The 18,659-nt window shown below is 51.1% G+C and overlaps 2 protein-coding genes across 11 annotated transcripts in view; both read right to left on the minus strand.

Moving 5' to 3' along the window:
- Positions 1-18,659, minus strand: part of PRDM11 (PR/SET domain 11) — an 89,995-nt gene that overhangs the window by 13,097 nt on the left and 58,239 nt on the right. For 6 of the 10 annotated variants that reach the window (XM_054524444.2, XM_054524442.2, XM_024255899.3 and 3 more), the window contains 2 exons: positions 17,789-17,856; positions 2,774-2,961 (listed from right to left, as the gene is read on the minus strand). In XM_054524444.2, coding sequence (XP_054380419.1) covers positions 2,774-2,961; positions 17,789-17,856 — 256 coding nt within the window. Of the gene's footprint in view, positions 1-2,773; positions 2,962-7,774; positions 10,034-13,264; positions 13,687-17,788; positions 17,857-18,659 lie in introns of those variants that run through there. The other 4 variants (XM_054524447.2, XM_054524446.2, XM_054524448.2 and 1 more) reach the window with 2 other exon arrangements.
- Positions 7,775-9,417, minus strand: LOC100461156 (uncharacterized). The gene is given in 2 exon segments (XM_054524449.2): positions 7,775-9,154; positions 9,157-9,417. Coding segments are annotated over 2 exon segments (714 nt in total). The 3' UTR covers positions 7,775-8,701.

Consider the following 18,659-nt stretch of genomic DNA (forward strand, 5'->3'; position numbering starts at 1 on the left):
TGAGCTGCAGAAAGGGGAGAGATGGAGATAACTTGAAAATGCAACCTGTATGTCTTACAGATCAGATGCAGCACTTGCCCATTGAAAAGCTCTAAAAATCAAGAGCCACATCTTCCTTTCCTCATGGGACAATCAGGCAGCAAACAACTGAGGACATTGGGAAGTCAAGCCTAGAAATCACCAGAGATTCCTCATCATTGTTTGAAAACAACGTTGTTCAAATTTCTTAGTATGATCTTTGTGGACTTAAGGCTTTCAGAAAAATCTGTGGGCCAAAAGAGACCTTTAAGCATCATGAAATTGGTTCCAAAGCCTCCATACAACATGGAAAACAAAAACAAAGAAAACCTCAAAGTAAATTAATGAATCAAAGTAGGTCAAATAACATAAATTGTTTGAATGCGAGCTTTAGATGCAATCTATTCTTAAAAGGTAACCACAAAGGAATAGTTTACACTCTTTTCAGGAAGACTTCTGGCAACAACCAATATCCCTACTTAATAAGAACTAATAATTCATGCTCTGGCCTCCATCAGGATGCCAACCTCCAATTACAAAGAAACCTCCTTCTATATAAGACCAAGAGTGATTAGGCATAGGGGATCTCCCTTTCAGAGCAGCAATGGCACACCCATCTGGGACACCACTAACAGGAGTCCGCTGAAGCTACAGGCTATAGAGGGACACATTTAAAAGCCACTGAGCTCCGTGACCATTCCCAAGGGCTTCAGGATCACCCACAGCTGTAGAACTGCCCCACTGTGGCTTTCAATTTCCTTCCTATTTCCTACTGCTCAGCCTGACCAGGAATAGACCCTCTTCCCTCGTGTATCTTCATATGTCTCGGTGTATCTCCTTTCAAGTCTGTCTGACACGCCTCCTTTGAACCACTCCAGAAAGCTCACACCCTTCTCTGAGCAGTCCCCTGTGGTCTTGGGGCTCATGGAGGATGATGCAGCTTCAGGTGCTCTGGAGAAGATCACTGGGGGGAAGAAAAGGACATCACAAATCCAGAAGAATGCAAGAAGGTTATGACCAAGGGATGAAATCTGTGTTCTCAGATATGATTTCTCTGGGTTTTCTTTTCTTCTAGTGGTATGATTCTTTGGAAAGCTTCTTGGCTGTCTTCATTCATTTCTTCTTTTATCCATTCAACAAAGACTTATTGAGTCCCTACTATGTATCAGGCACTTTTACATGAGGCATCTCCAGAGGTCACATGGAAACCACTGCAGCCTCATCATGGAAGCATGCCTTGCCAAGTGAAACCAACATGTGCCCAACCCTGAGATCCAAAGAAGACAAGAAATGAGTATGTTTATGGGGTCTCCTTTTACTGTCCATCATCTCCAGATACCTTTTACCAAGTCAGGCAGCAGTTGTGCACTCAATGTCCACAATTTGCTTTGTTCTGTTTTGCTTTTAAAGATAGCTTAATTTGAATAAGTCACTCCCACCCCCTTTTCATCTTCTCCCCTCATATTCCAAGTGAAGATTTATTTCCAATTAGTAAGTTGGTCAGGAACACGATATGGTGAGGCCTGGGAACAGCCTTGGTTCCTGGCACCAGATAGACTCTAGGTGTTTGGACGTGTGGTTTTAGTGGGAAAAACAAAAACAAAAACAAAAACACCCTTGAAAGAAGGGCCTGGACTCATCAGTCTACCCTGGGCAGGATGAGGATGGAATAAAAGGGTAAAGGACTAGGGGCTGAGAGTAGTTAAAACTGCTTCTGGATGGACACCCAACCCACCCAGCTTCCCACACCTAAGTCACCATCCCACCTCCTGCCAACCTTCTTCTTTTGATAGAGATTGTTCCTTCACCTCATCTCATTAGGACTGCTGTAGAGACACCAGGAGGAACCAAGGAGGGGACTGGTTTTGTCTGGGACATCAGGTAGCATTGCAGGTCAGAACTTAGACCTTGAAGTCAGACTGATATGGATTAGAAACCTAGTTCTGTCCTTCCTAGCCAGGTGACCCTGGATGAATCACTGTATTCATTTGATATTCGGTTTGCACATCTGTAAGATGGGTAAAAGAATCCATGTGGGATCATGAGTATTAAAAGTTTATAGCTGAGGACTTCTGATGATGGAGGCGGGCATTGTCCTAAATGCCACATGTCCATGACTCCATCTAATTCTCAGGGTACACTGACAGGGTAGGGATGGCTGCTATGATGATTACACGGGAACATGCAGAAAATCTGCTCACAGGCTATGGAAAATATATCAACACCAGATATTGTAGGTGACTGAAAAAATGAAAGGTCATTTCTTCTACTCTTCACTAACTTTTAACCACAGGGGTTCCCAGATACCCAACAGGCCTCTGATGGTGGTAGAGTGGAGTCCTTGGACTGTTGTCAGGATTTCACATATTGAGTATTTAGTAAATGTTACCTATTATTGTGATCATTATTGAGGCAGTGGCAGTTTGTAACATCTTTTCATCAACTGGAGTTGGGGAAATAGGGTACATTTTGATTAAACATATTTGCTTGGCTTTAGGGGCATGTCTCTGTCATTAATACTCTGAAATGTGTGTGGTAAGGATTTCTGAGACCATTTCTAGGGGAAGATAACATGCTGGGGTGGCCCCTGCCTGGCCCAGAGCTGCTGCTTAGACCTCAACCATCTGTTCCCCTGAATCACTCTGGGTCTTCCCATTGCTGGGAACTGTATTTCTCAGGAAGCTCCAAAACAAGCTATCCAGGCCTCCCCCGGGGCTCAGTGGTGGGTGCAGCTCATGTGAAGCGTGGCACTCACCTCTGGCCAGGTTGCGGTGGATGGTTTCCTGGGACATGCTGTGCAGGCGCTTCATGTAGTCCTCGCTGTACCAGACCCGCAGCCACTCCCCAGGCCGGATGTCCCTGCACGCCCGGAAGTAGATGCGCTCACTGTGCTGGAACGCCAGCAGGTTCTGCTCCCTCTCCTCCCGGGAGATGACCACGTACCTGGCGGGGAGGGGAGACAGGTGAGAATGCATGGGCCACCCTTTGTTGAGTGCCCGCTGGTGCCGGCACAGTGCTGGGCAAGTGTGGATGGTTAGAAGTCCACAGGCACGTGGGCCTCTGTGAACATCAGCAGAGCAGCTGCCCTGTCCGGAGAAGCAGCACCAGCCAGAACCCATCCCTGTCCCAACGTCACCGTGTTGTGGGACCTCAAGCAGATCTCCAAACCTCTAAGAATCTCTGTTTTCTGAGACTGGATATGACACCTGCCCTGCCTGCCTCACAGCATATGGAAAATATATCAACTAGATATTATAAGTGATTGAAAAACTGAAAGGTCATATCTTCTACTCTTCACTAACTTTTAACCACAGAGGTTCCCAGATACCCACAGGCCTCTGATGGTGGTAAGGCTGGGGTCCTTCAACTGTTTCCAGTATTTCACAAAGCCTAGCTGAAATAGCCCATGTGACAAGGTGTCCAAGAGATCAATTAATAAATGCTAAAGATCAAAATCTTTTAAAAAATGGGGGCTCCAGTGGGGACAGGGGAGGAAGGTAAATAACAGACTACAAAAGGTTGACAACCACTGGTTAATCTTACTAAATGATTTTAAGATAAGGAGACTGAGGCTCAGAGAGGCCAAGCGACTTGCCCAAAGTCACACAGCTAATAAATGGGAGATGGAGCTTTGAGTCCTATGCACATTTCCCACTGTAACTCATGGCTCCTATGTAGGCGTGTAAAGCACCAACTCAGCAATGCCCAGAAAACTTTTAAAGTTCTGTCAAACCCTCAGAATCTATGGCCCTCGCCCATTCTCACTGAAACAACATGCGCAACATCCAGCCCACCATCCTACCCACCTCCAAAAGGTGGGATGAGGGAACACCTGCCAAGGAGTGAAGGTGTACAGATCAGAGGGCAAGAGGAAATTAGTTGGCGTTTTAGGGTTCTGAGCTACACAAGCACCTAGGAAATTTGTAATAAAAAATAAACTTCTTTATGTTATGGTTTGTCTCAAAAACCAGGGACAAAAATCAAAGTCCGTCTGATTGGTGTAGCCCAATGAATTATACCTGGAAAAGTCCAGGGGAAACAAATTCACAGAAGAATTCAGATAGATAATAAACAAATGAAAAGTATTCAGCATCACTAATAAAAGAAACACAGCGTAGTACATTGTCTCATTGGCACAGATTTCTAAAAGATGATAATATCTCTATTGGTAAAGGTGGTAAGAAAGTTGTTTCTTGTACTGATGATGCAGAATTAACAGGTGCAACCCTTTAGGAAACATTTTGGCAATATGGCTCAAGAAACATAAGTTATGGATGAAGTATGCAAACCCGGCATACCAATAAGCTGACTTGTATCATTGTGTATAGTAGTACAAAGGCAAAACATTTAAATGTCTAGTACTAGAGAAAAGATTTTGTAAATGATGTCACATTTATACAATGGAATGCTACTCATCTATAGAAAAATGTTTTCAAAGAATCTTTTATGACATGGAAAAATGGTGTTGAAATAAGATAGTGTGAGAACAACAGGACTGGAAATAGACTATGGTTCCAATAATGCTTTAAAAGCAAGCCCCAGTAAACGACTTGAAAGAAATATACCAATGTTTTAACAGTGACAACCCCTTATAGGTGGATCATCTTTGTAATTTTGCATACTTTCAAAGTTTCCCTCAATAAGCAACTATTACTGTCACCCACCTCACTCCTGACACACACATAAAGAAAAGAAATATACGAATGCCAATTCCAGTATGAGGTGACAGTGGTGGCAGCTAGCAGCATGGAGAATCTACATTCTAGAGGTCCCAGGGATGGCACCAGCTGCCCCTCATCTATATCCTGCGTTGCTCATCTGGAGAGCCTGGGAGGAGGCTGTTGCCTTCCAAGGAGGATCACTGGAGTCCAGGGAACAATCCATTCTGGCAACATGATGCTGCAAGACCTCAGAAGGAGTAAGACCAAGGCAGATGGGAGAGCAAATGTTGGCTTTGGCTGCTTCAACCTTTTGAGAGAACCAAGCCACAGGCTCCACCATGGAGGTGTAGAACTTGCAAGATTTACAGTGCTTAGATTCCCCAGAATTTGCATCTTGTCCTAGGTCTGTGTTCTCTGTTAGCCCCAACACATCGGTGTTCTTATCAGCATCGGATATAAGCATTGCTATCCCTGAGTAGTGAAGACCATACAGTGATTTCCATGCACCCAGCCATGATGTTATTAACAAAGGACTTAACAGAAAGGAAAAGAGACCCTCCTGGCTGAGAGAAGTCACTCCAAATTAATAATTCCCAATCTCAATTCTACAACTGTGAGTCAGACTTTTCTCCATAGCTGAGATTTCTTCTGAATATGCAAAATATTTCCAGTCCCCAATTTAGTGAGAGTCTAGGATTTGACATCCAAAAATAATCAACCTTGTGGTTAGCACAGAATAGAAGTCATTCCAAACTTTCCTGCTCCCAGATACAAAAGGGAAATCATTCATTCATATTTTTTCTCACAAGACTCACTTGAATCACAGCACTATGATTGGAGAATACTGTCTTCTCCTTTTTTTCTTCCAGTTTCTAAACAACCACCAAGCTCTAAAAGCTAGAATTATTTCTCTGACACTCGACGTCAAGAGAAAAAGCTAGATGAGAAATACATTCCTATCAGGGATTTATTTATTCAAAAGAGCAACTTCTAGGGTGTGTCAAAAGGTTTAGAAAGACTCAAGTCAATTTAACTTTCCATCTTCTGGTCTTTTTCTATCCATCAAGAATCAATATTTGGAAAGCTAATCTCAAGGCATTGTATAAATCACAAAGTATTTTCAAAGGCAGATCAATGCTTATTCAGATGTTGTTGTATTTGTTGTTCTGAAACTTAGCATTTGAAATACAATATATATGGCAACTCTTGGTGAATCACAACCCATTCCCCTAACAAGATGTTTATGTTATACCATTTAAGAGGTAAAGCTAAATGAGGCCAGCTAGGTCCCCAAACCTGTTACCTCTGATTAGATCTCCTGCTTTTAAGTGTTTTGCCTTAACACCTGCTGGCTTGATCACTCCCCAGATCCCTTCTGTCCCCATTCACAACAACCCCTTTATGAAGAACTGTGCCTGTTCCATTCATTACATGGTTGCGGAAATCAGAAGCCCTCCTCAAGGAGTGGAAGGCTACCAGGAGGGGCAAAATCTATCCATTGTGGCTGAGCAGCTCTTTGCAAGGAGGTTTGAAGAGCTACCAGGTCACTACCTCTTGAGAGAAGGCACAGAGAATGCCTGGCTGAGGCTGTTCTGCAAATGCTAGTGCTTACTGAGGCATTTCAACTCCAACCCACAGAATTTGGGACCTTTGGAGCAATCAAGGGGAAGGTGGTGGTGCTGCTGATGGCGGTGGAGAGCTCTGGACTAAACCTGTCATGATGATCCTGGACTGTTTTTATTTCAACCTCCCCGCTGACCTTGGGGACTGGATAGGTAAGTACTAAGACAACAATTCTCAGACCTCACCCACTGTGTCTTATCAAGTGCATCATATTTTCTAGCTGGGTCAGCACACGACTATTGTTTCTAACACAAAAGAAAACATAACACAGGGCATCCATTTTGCTGGAGGGAATTGACTAGGCCAGGCTCAGACACTATTGCATAGCAGGTATCTTCAATACAAAGGAAATTGCCCCAGTTAGGGAGGCAGAACTAGGAAAAGACCGACCGAGAAGAGGCTGGGCTCTGTGTTCTCACATGCATAGATCTCCGGGCTAGGAGGGGCTTTGGGTCACACATTCACCCACCAGATGGTCACCTGGTCATGGCTAGAGGCCTCCCTCTTCCAATTCATTTCTGTCTCTCACCCAAGTTTCCTCTTCCTGTTTTAATGTGCTAGTCCAACAAGCCCCACTGAAGCCAAGAAACAGAAACTGAAAATCTTTTCCATCCCAAGTTGACAAGTCCTCACTGTCCCTTTTGCTCTGACTTCCGTTTCAGTTTTACAGCTTCCAATTTGGCCCCTTCCCTCCCCAGGAACAGAGAGAGCAGCTGACCAGTCACTGCTTCATACATTGACCTTGGGAGAGAAGGCCCTGGGAATGGTTTCACGGCATCTTTGCATCTCTCAGAAATTGGGTAGTCCTCCATTTCTATGGCCATGCTTTTTGGCCAAGAACTGCGGAGGATGGCAAGTTAGAACCTTCTAGAAAGTGGATCTGTGGGCAAGACTAGGGGATTTCCTGCCTGAGAGAAGCCCTCTGAGACTGGCATTAAGCCAGGGCAATGCACAGGTGAGGAGGCTTCCTCTTGGCAGGAGGCAGCTTTGGTTACTTTGAGAAGCCTCAGATCTAGGTGGGCAGAGCCTTGCCAGTGCCAGACACACAGACACCTGGATTGGTGGGGAGGGTCATGCCTCCAGGTGGCCCCTAAAGTACACTGGCACATGGACAGCCCCTGACCCTTCTAGAGCCTCCTGTCCGAAACGGTGATTGTTTTTCCAGAACTTCTTGCTTACTTTTAGGGAACAAAAGGTAAAATTGACTTAGCAACACCTCACTTTTGAGCGGAGAAATGAAATATAACTGAGTGGTTTCGTGCATGCATGCCCTTCCTTTCCTCCGGGGCCTGGCATGGTGCTGGATACAGGGAATCTGGCAGTTTACAGAATCAGGGAAATCAAGGGGCACTCGAGCCCTTCTCGCCAACATGCTTTTCCTTAAACATCTAACCCCTGCTGTGGGGTCCTTGAGGTTTTCACAGGAAACGAAGAAAGAGAATACACACCAAAGAAAGATCCTGGACACTGGGTGTGTTCAAAGAGTGAGACTGATTTCTTTTATTGCCATCTTAACAAAAATACTTCGGAAGGCAATCTTTGATTCCAGCATCGGAGGCCGGGCAATTCCAGGCAATAATTAAGCCATCGGGCTGTTGGACAGGAGAGTGTTCAGTTTGAGGGAAGCAGGAACCCCCAAAGAACCACAGAATGGGGAGATGGAGCCAAAGGCACAGGGACATTGCAGTCACCTTCCATTCTCCCTACATGGGACAAAGCTCGGCCTGGGTTTACAAGCAGCACTCCAGCAACAGCCTTGGAAGGCACTGGGTGCTGCAATCCTCCCAGCTCCCACTATGGCTGGGGGCAGGATGGGAGGGTGGGGGATTGTTGGGTGGAGGGGTTGGCTGGGGGACTTCTGCTGGGGTCAGCTTCAGGTCAGGGAAAAAAAAGGACACAGAGCTGAGCTGCACCCAGGTCAGAGCTAAGCTTGTATCTGCCACCTGCCACTTCCCTCTCTAATGCTAAGAACCCAGTTTTCTCCCCACACTCCAACATGAAACATGAAGCTAGAGGTGTATGTAGCTAGTGCATAGGCAGCCCGAGCAAGCAGAGGCAAGGCATGCTGGAACCTGGAATGGGACATGAGCCCCACTGGGCTCTGGATTCTTTTAGAAGCCAGGGAAGAGGTTGCCCTCCACTCCTGAGATCTGGCCCTGCTTCTCCAAGCCACTGGCTATGAGCCATAGAGCCAGGGCAGGGTGGGAGAACCACCTGCCAAATGCTAGGTGCCTCCCACCTCATCCAGGACAGCTGAGGCAGAAGCAGAGGCCTGGCAAGGGGCAGAGGCCTGGCAAGGGGCAAGACTTGCCCCCCCTCCTCTTCCCACTACTCCAGATCTGGCCTCTGACAGGGGAGCTGGGAAAACCCATACCCTGCTTCCAGTCCTGGCCCTCTCACTAACTGGCTGTGTCATTTGTCTCATACAGATGATGATGATAAAAATGATCATAATAATACCTGACTTGGCTGCCTTGAGCTGACTGTCCTGAGCCCCCACTGAGACCACCCAGACTCTGCAAGGGCAAGGAAAAGCATAAAGTGCTCTCTATGAATGCAAGACAGTCTTTTCCTTCCTCCAACGCCATCCCATTCTTCTCCCCACTCCAAAAAAGGCAAGCACAGCAGCTGAGCACGCGCACAAGGGCAAGCGGAGGGCCAAGGCGGGCACCACCCCCGGGCAAGGGCGGGCAGACCCCTCCCTGAAGGACTGACTTGACCTGCCCATCAGGCCTCACCCCCTTCAAAAGCAGCAGCATCAGGGCCTGGGCGGTCACATGTGGGAGGCTGATGCAGCAGCCCCAAGGTTGAAAAGCGGGACTCCATTTGGATGCTCCCCACTGTTGCGCCCCCCACTCCCTGCAAGGCCTGCCGCCACGGGACGCAGACCAAGAGGAGAATGATCTCCAGGCCAAGCAAGCATCAAGCAGGTGGCTTTTCTTGCATCTTCAGCATCCGCCAAAGATGAGGGTGCGGGGCTGAATACATGCTCTGTTAGACCACAGGGCAGCGACCTGCGCTCGGTGAGGAGGTGACAGCGCCCCCAATGTCCTACAAGGGTCATCGATCCTGTTCCTGGACATGAGAGACTGGCCCCTGTTGTGGGGCCAGACATCCCTCCTCCATGACTCTTCCTCCTAGTGCAGACTAGCTGGGTTAGAAATTGTGCTTTCTCTTCCGAGACCTGGTAGTCCGTGTGGGGGCTGATGCTGGGGAAGCTGGCGGGGGCTCTGGCAGGGGGGCTTGGGCCTGGGTGGCCTGGGGAGTGGAGCCCGTACGGGCTGCCCCTTCTGGCCCCCGCTGAGATGCCTGAACCCCATCCCGGATCTCTGTCAGTGTCTGGCACATCTGACCGACGCGGCTGGTCAGCTCGGCCATGGCCTGGCCGATGACGTGCATGCTGTTGGCCATGTCCCGGTGCACGGTCACCAGCTCCTGGCAGAACTGCCGGAACACCTCGGTCTGCTGGGCATGGACGTGGAGGAGCTGCCAGTCAAGGCCCGTGGTGGGTGGGCTGGGGTGCGGCCGAGGGGTCCTGCAGGCAGCCTGGGCCTGGGGTGAGGGATGGGGCAGGGCCTCTGGCTTGGGGCCCACCGTCTCAGACTGGTCTGAGGAGGAGGATGAACGGAGCAGGGCGGGCCTGGCCAGGTGGGCCTCTTCCTCCGGAGACCGCTGCAGAGGCACCCGAAGAGGCTGCCTTGAGGGCCCAGGCACCTCCTCATCTTCATCATCTTGGGGGACAGAAACAAAGATGGAAAAGTGGTTACAAAAGGGAGAAGGAGGGAGGCCTAGGGGTTGGCCCTGCCCCTGAAAAACACTTGAGTATCCCCCTGCCCTTCCACCCTGCAGTCTAGTTTGGCCCCCACCCATAGAGAAATCCCTGTTCCCCAAATCCCTGAGGTGCGTGGGCCCAGCATCCCGGGGGGAAGTTCCTCTTCCTCTCATGGAACAGCTCCATTCTAGTGGGGAAGAGCCCAGGCCAGGGGACTTGGAGACTGCAGCCCAGCGGCTGCGTGCCAACCCAGCAGCTCCTGACCTCAGCAGTCAGTTCATCTCTCTGCAACTCACTTCCTGCAATGATAACGACTGCCCTGTCTACACATCGAACCGCTTGGCTACCTAATTGGGTTGTTAAGAAGAGTCATAAACAAGATGACAAACATGAAGGCGCTCTGTAACGCTGAAGGAGCGGCACCTGCCTAAAGGTACTATGACGCTCTCGGCCCTATGAGCACCAGCCTCTTTGAGGCCACGTCTGCATTGCTTGGGGCCATCTTGTGGCCTTGCTGGAATCTGCACCCATTTTTTTTTTCCATAAGTTATTGGGGTACAGGTGGTGTTTGGTTACATGAGGAAGTTCTTCAGTGGTGACTTGTGAGATTTTGGTGCACCCATGACCCAAGCAGTACACACTGCGCCATATGACGCAAAGGCATAAGAATGATACAATGGACTTTGGGGACTTTGGGGGAAGAGTCTGAAGGGGGCGAGGGATAAAAGACTACTAATATGGAATCTGCACCTTTAAATCACTGCAGCAGATGCTGACAGGCTGAAGAAACTGGGAGGACAGTGCAAAGCAGGAGAGCCACCTCTGCAACCAGCCCTGCTGTCCCCCTGTCCTCCAAGGCAGGCTTCCAGTTCAGTCACATCGGGCTCCCATCCAGGTACATCTGACCTTACAGGGGCCATCGGACAGACTGCTCCTTGCAGCCGGACACAGGGAGGGGGCCCAATCTCTGCATGTGTGGGTCCTGCTTTCTGGTGAGCAAGGGTATGGGCTGATCCCTGTGGCAGGATTAAATAATGTATGGGCTGACCCTACTGACAGGCAAGCCCTCCCTGCCTGGATCTGAGGGCTCAACTCAGAACCATCCCCCAGGAAGGTGACGGGGAGGACAGACAGGTTTATCTTACAGTTACTTCTGCCTCCCAGGGGTCCTGGGGGCTCACTTGGGCCAGCTTGGTAAGAGCCCTGTGTCTCTTGGCAGTGCTTGGTGGGACAGCAGCCATCCCCTGAGATCCCAGAGACCTGTCTAGCATGGCCAGTGTTGGAAGGAGTGAGGCCCGGCGAGGTGATGCTGCTCCCTCCCTCCCAGGTCTCTGATCTGCCAAGCCCCTGGCCGAGTGCTGCCGCAGCTGGCCACTGCCAGGAAAAGGAGGGCTGTGAGCCTGCCGTGGGGGTGAGCGGGCTCTGCCCGATGGCACACCCGGGCTCCCTGCCAGCCCAGGTTACCTTTGGTGGCCTCATTACATTCAGTCTCAGGGAGATGGAGGGGTGAGCGGAGCAGGATGCAAAGAACAGGCTTTACTGGATGCTGACCCCCAAATTTTTTCTTATCACAGGGTGGAATCCTCTTAAGACTTAGGAAAACACTGATTCACAGGAAGCCAGCAGACCCGGCTTCAAGTCCTGCTTCTGAATCGAGCTCAGGGCCACCTTGGTTTTCAGAGCTTACTTTCTGCATTGCAAGGAAGTTGAACTAAATGGTCTCCATGTTCTTTTCCAGTCCTAAACATCTGACTCTGTGAACCGCCACCTGTCAGGAGCCCCAACCAAACAGGAAGCAAGCGGATCACAATGGCAGGGGGCCCGGGAAGGGAAGGCGCAAGTGAGTCTTTGCGAAGCACCTTCCCACGGGCTGAGCCACGGCTGCTTCCCCGGGGCCCCTCCTGCCTGGCTCCCACCACTCACGAGCCGGTCAGGCAGACGGCCTCTAGTGGGGACTGCAGCTGGCGGGACACGGGGGAGATGTGCAGAAGTGGAAAGGAAGGGTTGCAGCCCCTGCAGAGGCCTCGAGTGCTCCCCCTTCTGCTGAGCCCCAACTAGAACTCCAGCCCCAAGGGACACCGGCCTTGGCCGCTGGGGCCCTGGCTTCAAAGTGCATGTGAGACACAGGAAGTAGAAAGGAAAGGCAGGGACAAGTACAGAGGGAGAAGAGGGGTGGGGAGCGGGTGGGGGAGCAGCCAGGAGGATGGAGAGGGAGCTGAGAGGCAGCCGTAGGGCAGGCAGAGAGAGGCAGCACACAGAAAAGTGGGGGGGGGGGGGGGGCAGGCAGCGTGGCTCAGGCAGGGGAGTAAGGAGAATAATAGAGGAACAAAGCAGTCAGGACCAGACACAGAAAGGAACTGATCTTTCCATGGCCCAGCCCGGGCCTTCACAGCTTGGCCGCCTCGTCTCCAGCCCCCTCCCCCGCGCTGCTACACTTGGGCTTTCCTGGCTTCTCACTGTTCCTGGAACGTGCCAAGCGCCTTCCTGATGCGGGGCCTCGTACATGCTGTTCTCTGCCTGTGCGCCTCCCCTCCCCTTCTCCGCGCCCCACGCTGCTGCCTGGCCTGGTTAACTCTTACTCTTCACATCCCAGTCCGCTGGACTTCTTCAGGGAGCCTTCCCCAGTCCCCAGTGGAGCCAGTTTTACCCACTCCTTAACTCTCAGACAGAGCTGCTACATAACCTGCAGGGTCAAATGCAAAATGTAAACGTGGGGCCCCTGGCTCAAAAACTGTGAAGAATGTCCAGATGGCGATAGCAGAGCCTGAAACCCCGCGGCCCGTGTGACTGTTCAGGTTGCATGCTCATGAAGTCAGCCCTCCTCTCGAGACCTCCTGGACTCCTGTGTCCTCCATCCCTTCGTTTCCAGTTTACTCGTGCAATTATTTAAAGTTGGTTTATTCCTAGGAGTCCAGGGTCTCCCCAAGAGTAGGGCCTGTGTGGGGTTTACACACAGCTGTCTTCCCAGCTCCTAGCACGGCTCTGGCACGGAGATGTTCAGTAAATATTCGAGAATGAATGCACAAAAAGGGATGGAGAGGAGAAGAGTGGGAGAAGGAGGGGAAGATGGAAAGAGTAGGCTGGACAGAGAGGGACAGGAGAGAACCAGAAGGGAAGTCGGTGGGAGACTGTGGACTGTAGGCTGGGGGGCAGGCGGCTGGCTGGGCGGTGGGGGACTGGTGATACTCACAGCTGGTCGAAGGGCTGTCGGTGCCATCCAGTTCCGCCCTGGGGAAGCCGCGCCCTGCACGGGCCGTGAGCAGCGCCGACTCGATGGCCCTCTCGTGGGCCGTGAGCACGATGGTGGGGGCCCGGCCCCCGGCCCCAGGGCCCGACAGCGACTGCTGCATGAAGGCCAGCTTGTCCTTGGTCCTCCGTTTCATGTCATCCCATCTGTGCTTAATGTCCTTGACGGAGCGGGGCACCTGGCTGACGGAGGTGATTTTCCGGGCTATGCCTTCCCAAATCTTGTCCCTGTCAGCATGGGACAGCCGCATGGTCTCCCTCCCAAAGAGCACTGCTTCGTGGTGGGTCACCTCTGTGACAAGAATGTCCAGCTCCTCCTTGGAGAACTTGGGCTTCCTCTTACGCTCGGCCAGGTGTGCCACATTCCTTGGGTTGAATATCCCACAAAGCACAATTGGGTAAATGACCGTCAACGCAGGTGGTTCTCCTTCCTAATTGCTGGCCCCCAGCTGGGGAGCCAGGAGGCACCTGGGGCAACCTGGCCCCCACCACACCCTCCTCCTACTGAGAGGTCCCTTCCACTACTCCTCGGAGGGGAGGGTGGAAAGAAGAGACGGCGTTACATGGGAGGGAGCACTGAACTCAGAGTCGAAGGCCTTGGTTTCAGGGCCTGCTTTAGCTCTTACTAGCGGTGAGAGCTAGGACAGTTCATGTTCAACCTTTCACACCTTACTCTCCCTGTCCAGAATAATAACCACGACTCTTCGGGGTTATTACTAAGAAGGGAAAAACATCATGATGTAAGGGGCTTAAAATCTCTTAAAGGTAGCAATAAAGGATCTTATTGAAATTAGGATTAGACCATTGCCTCTATAAAGCCATATTTACCTACAGCCCTACAGCTGAATGAATGGCTTGGAAGAATATGTAACCAGGGAAACTATTTACACTGGGCTACCACTGGGTGTAGCAGCGACAATGCCATGATTAGGGTGTGGCCACAGAAAGCTTATTCTGCCTAGTGGCTCTCTTCCCCTTCCCCTTCCCTGTCCTGGTCAGTTCTCCAAGTCCCCACCTTTGCATATGTGCAGGCAAACAGGTTTCCTTCCCATGGGAGTACTTTCTTTGGGGGTGGGCTGCTGTGGCTTTTTGGTAGAATTTGAGAAGCCCATGACTGTCCTGAGGGAGTCAAGTTCCACTTTGGTGGACACCAGGGGGACCTGGGATTCCCTCTCTACTGAGCAGCCAGAGGCCCTGGGCAAGGGGCACAGCATGGCCCTTCCATCCCGCTTGGCTGCTGCTCTGGCTTTGGAACTTGATTTCTCCACATCGTGGCTCTGTCACCCTTTTAACTAGTGACAAAAGGTTAAAAAATCCACCCAAGAGAGGACATGAGGGTATGGAGGAAAGCTCAGAGTGCATTCACTCCATGGTTTCCTTCTGAAACCAAGAGGGGAAGGCCGGCGGCACCAACATCCTTCAGCCCTCACCTTCCTACCCACACACCCAAAACACCAGGGCCCAGAAGATGGGAAGAAGCCTGGGGGCCTCATTACCCAGTCCAAGATGGTGGCAGGAATATGGGACTAGACCTGGAACTAGAGACTGAGTCTCCTTGGGCCAAGCCATGGGACTCGTGTGAACCCAGTCTCCTTCTCCATAAAACTAGGGTGACAATTCTAGTGTCACTGTCCAGGGCTATCAGGAGGACTTAATGCAGGTGTCTCAATCTTGCCACTATTGGCAGTTGGGGCTAGATAATTTTTTGTTGGGGGGAAGGGGTGTCCTGTGTAATGCAGGATTTTATCAACATCCTTGGCTTCTACCTGATAGCATCCAACCATCAAACACGTCTCCAGGCCTTGCCAAATGCCCCCAGGGGCACAAAATAGTGCCCGGTTGAGAACCGCCACAGACAGATCACCTAGATGGGGCTGTCATAAAGACACGCTCAACACGACAGTGCCCATTCCCCTCCTGGCCCACCATTAATTTTGTTAAGAAACTAACTGAGTCCATTCAATCATCCCCAAGCGGTGCCATGACAGTGCAAAGGAGAGCATCTGCAAGTCAGAAACAGCCACACCACGGAAACTGGATATGAAGGGGAAGGAGGATTCCCAGGATTAACAGCTTTCCTGTCACTCCAACAGCAACAGGAGGGGCGTCTCTGTGGCAACAAACTGCATCCCCAACCCCAACATGCTCTTTGAGTGGTCATAAGATGAGAGCCCACCAGCTGGGACTACCCAGATGCCATCTTGAATCAGGACAGGCTGGGAGCAGAATAGGACAGATACCATGCTAGCAAGGTGGCAGTAGCAGAAACCCCCAAACCCCTGCACACCAGTGCCCATCCAGGCCCAGGAAGCCACGCTTCACCTGGTCCTTTGTGCACAAGCAGGAAGAACACTGACCTAGGATTACAGAGCCAGGCGTTCAAATCCTGATTCTGCTACCCTGACTGTATGCTCTTAAGCAAGACCTTGCCCTGCCCTCAGCTTGACCACCATGGCATGAAGATCTGTACAGAGCAGTGGTTCTCAATGCTAGCGGCACATCACAATCACTAGCTTTAAAAATACCAAGGCCCAAGGCCCATCCCCAGCCCAATTAAGTCACAATCTGTGGGGTGCCAGAGGATAGATAAGTTAGTTCGGATGATAACTCCCGTTCTTTGGGGTTTTGGGAAGGCCTTGTCCCCAGGGGGAAAGATCAGAGATGGGTGAAAGAGTGGAACAGATTCGGTTCTATGGGCAAAGCTCCCGGCGCCTTAAAAGCAATAGCACAGAAAGCCTGATTCCCAAGTGGACACACGCACGCTCTCCCCTGCTTGCCTGGAGCCAGGCTGCAGCCACAGGGCAGGCAGCACAGCAGCACAGGCTTGGGGTCCAAACTCAGCAGCCGCTCGACAGCCTGACTAGACAGCACAACCCAGTGTCCCCAGACACAATCCTGGCCCCTTTGAAGGCCCATGTCAACGAACCCCTCCTCTTTCATCTGGGGCCCTGCAGCACATTGTGCCTCGGTGCAAAAACTGCACTGGAAAGTCACCTCTGTGGTGGGAGGTGTGAGCCCGGGAATGGCCAGTGGGGGTGGGGCATGGGTGTGGTGGGGCAGGGCTGGGTGATCCACCCTGGTACCCATTTCACAGTCTGACTCAAACTAGGTGCTCAGTACACAGGTGATGAACTGTAAGTGCTCAGCTGACCTGGACCCCGTGGCAGTGAGAAGAGACGGCAGTCAGGGGTGTCAAGCCACCTCCCGGGGGCCACTTTCAGGGCAGTGTCGGATCAGCTGTGTGCAAGGAGGTTGGGGGCAGTGGGTGCTATTCTCCACACTGCAAGGCAGGGGGCCCGCTCATCTCTGGAGCCTCTGGTCTGCACCCATCAAACAGCAATGAGAACACCTGCCCCAACCCATAAGAGGGCAAACGCTAAAGTACTCTGGGAGGTGTGAACTGCTGCTCAGCTGCTCTCTGATAGGAGTACAGGTGGGCAGTGGGGCCACTGGGAAAGACACAGGAGCCCTCATCATACACTGCACACCTCAAACCTGTTTCTCCTCATTTGCTTAGAAAGTCTCCGAGTTTAAGACAGCACACTCCTTCTTAGGAAGTTGCCCTCTCTCCAAGTACAATCCCACTGCCAGCCTCAAGGCCCCATGAGTCACAAAACTGTGCAAATGCCGGCAGAGGGCCCCAGGCCCATGGTGTGGCTGTGCCTCTGACTCCAGACATCTGAGGTTTCCTTCCCCTCCCACCCAGATCCAAATCCCCAGTCAGTGCTCCTAGGTCCCAGAGAGAGGCCACCAAGCAGGCAACAAGGCATGTCAGATCTCCCACTCCTGTCCACAAACCCCACCAGGCAGAGTCCCTCGCACACGGCACAGACCATCAGCATCATGCTGGACCCATGGTTCTGGGCTCAGCTCAGCCATCCCTGGGTGACCCTGCCTGGGGCCAGTCTCCTGCCTCCTCTGGCTGGCATTTAAGAAAACTTCTGGTGCAAACTTCTGTCCCAAACAGCGGAACAGGGTAAAGTTGACACTTCAAAGCACTCAAACTTAGGCAGCAACACTGTCAAAAACTGAGCTGAAGACTTTGTCAGAGCCCTTTCTTCCATGGAGGCTGTTTAAACAACTGCTGGGGCTGCACTGGGACGATTCTCACACCACCCCTGCAGGAGCCTGCTCTGAGGTGTCACAGTCCTAGGTGGGGGACATTCTCCTCCTCCTCCTTAGGAATGCTGCCAGGAGCCTGGGGCCCAGGTCCTCCAGACACACTGGCAAGTGAGCAGCCCGAGGGGTCCCTGCATCCCAACGGCCTGACCACACGCCGTCCTCTAGAGCCCCCTGATGGAGGCCTAGGGGAAAAGGTGGGTCCTTCAGAGCTAGATGCATCCAAACCCTGCAAATGGCAGCCTCCAGAAGTCTCCACCACTGGAGCTCCCACAGGCCCAACACACTCCCTTGGCTCCTTTCCAGAGGCCAGGCAAGACCCCCGGGACATCAGCAGAGCAGGGCTCACCTCATCCAGTTGGCTTTGGTCTCGTCTGAACCATCTATGGACTTATAGCGGTTGTTCTTGTCCACAATCTGGAAGAAAGAGAAAGAGTCTAGGATGGGCCATTCTAGAGGAGTTCTCATGTCCCTGGGCTACTTCCCAACCAGGGCCCAGGGCCTGGTCTCACCTGCTCCTTCCTCCTCCCCCTGAAATGTCACCACTGCTACAGAACTGAAATGCAGGCTGGGTTCAGAATCTCTGCTACCTACCCTGCACCCATTCCCATTCTTCTAGAGATACTGGAGATCCTATTCTCTTAGACACACAAAGCCCTTCACAGGTGTTTTGAATTCCTGGAAGATGGGAAGCAGATGGGACCATCTCCCTCCTCTGTCTTGATGGAATACTCAGCAACATGGCTGACAATGGGCTTTTCCACTGGCCTCGCATTGCAACTACAAAGGCTAAACCAATCCTTCTCTCCTTACAGTTTCTGTAAGACAGAGGCCACTGCTGGATGACTGAACATATGTGATTTGAGAGGGTTCCTCCTCTCCCCAACCTCTAAATGTTCAAGAGCCCCAGGGTTTGAAGCTGGGCTGCTTTCTATTTCATCATCACTGTTTAATCAGAGTTCAGCTGGGTATGAAATTCTAGGCTAAGTTTTATTTTCTTTCAGCACTCTGAAGACTGCTAAAAAGACTGCCATCGGCGCAAAAGCAACAGCTGTCAGTCTAATGTTGTTCTTTTGTGGATAATCTGTCTATGGTAAATTTTAAGACTTTCCTTTTACTCTTGATTTTCCACAGTTTTGCTATGTGGTTTTGAAATGAAGATTTACTTTCCTGAAATTCTCCTTACTACTTGATGAACACCTTTCAACTCCAAGACTCAT

The sequence above is a fragment of the Pongo abelii genome, chromosome 9, assembly GCF_028885655.2.
Source record: "Pongo abelii isolate AG06213 chromosome 9, NHGRI_mPonAbe1-v2.0_pri, whole genome shotgun sequence".
In the NCBI taxonomy this organism is placed as follows: Eukaryota; Metazoa; Chordata; class Mammalia; order Primates; family Hominidae; genus Pongo; species Pongo abelii.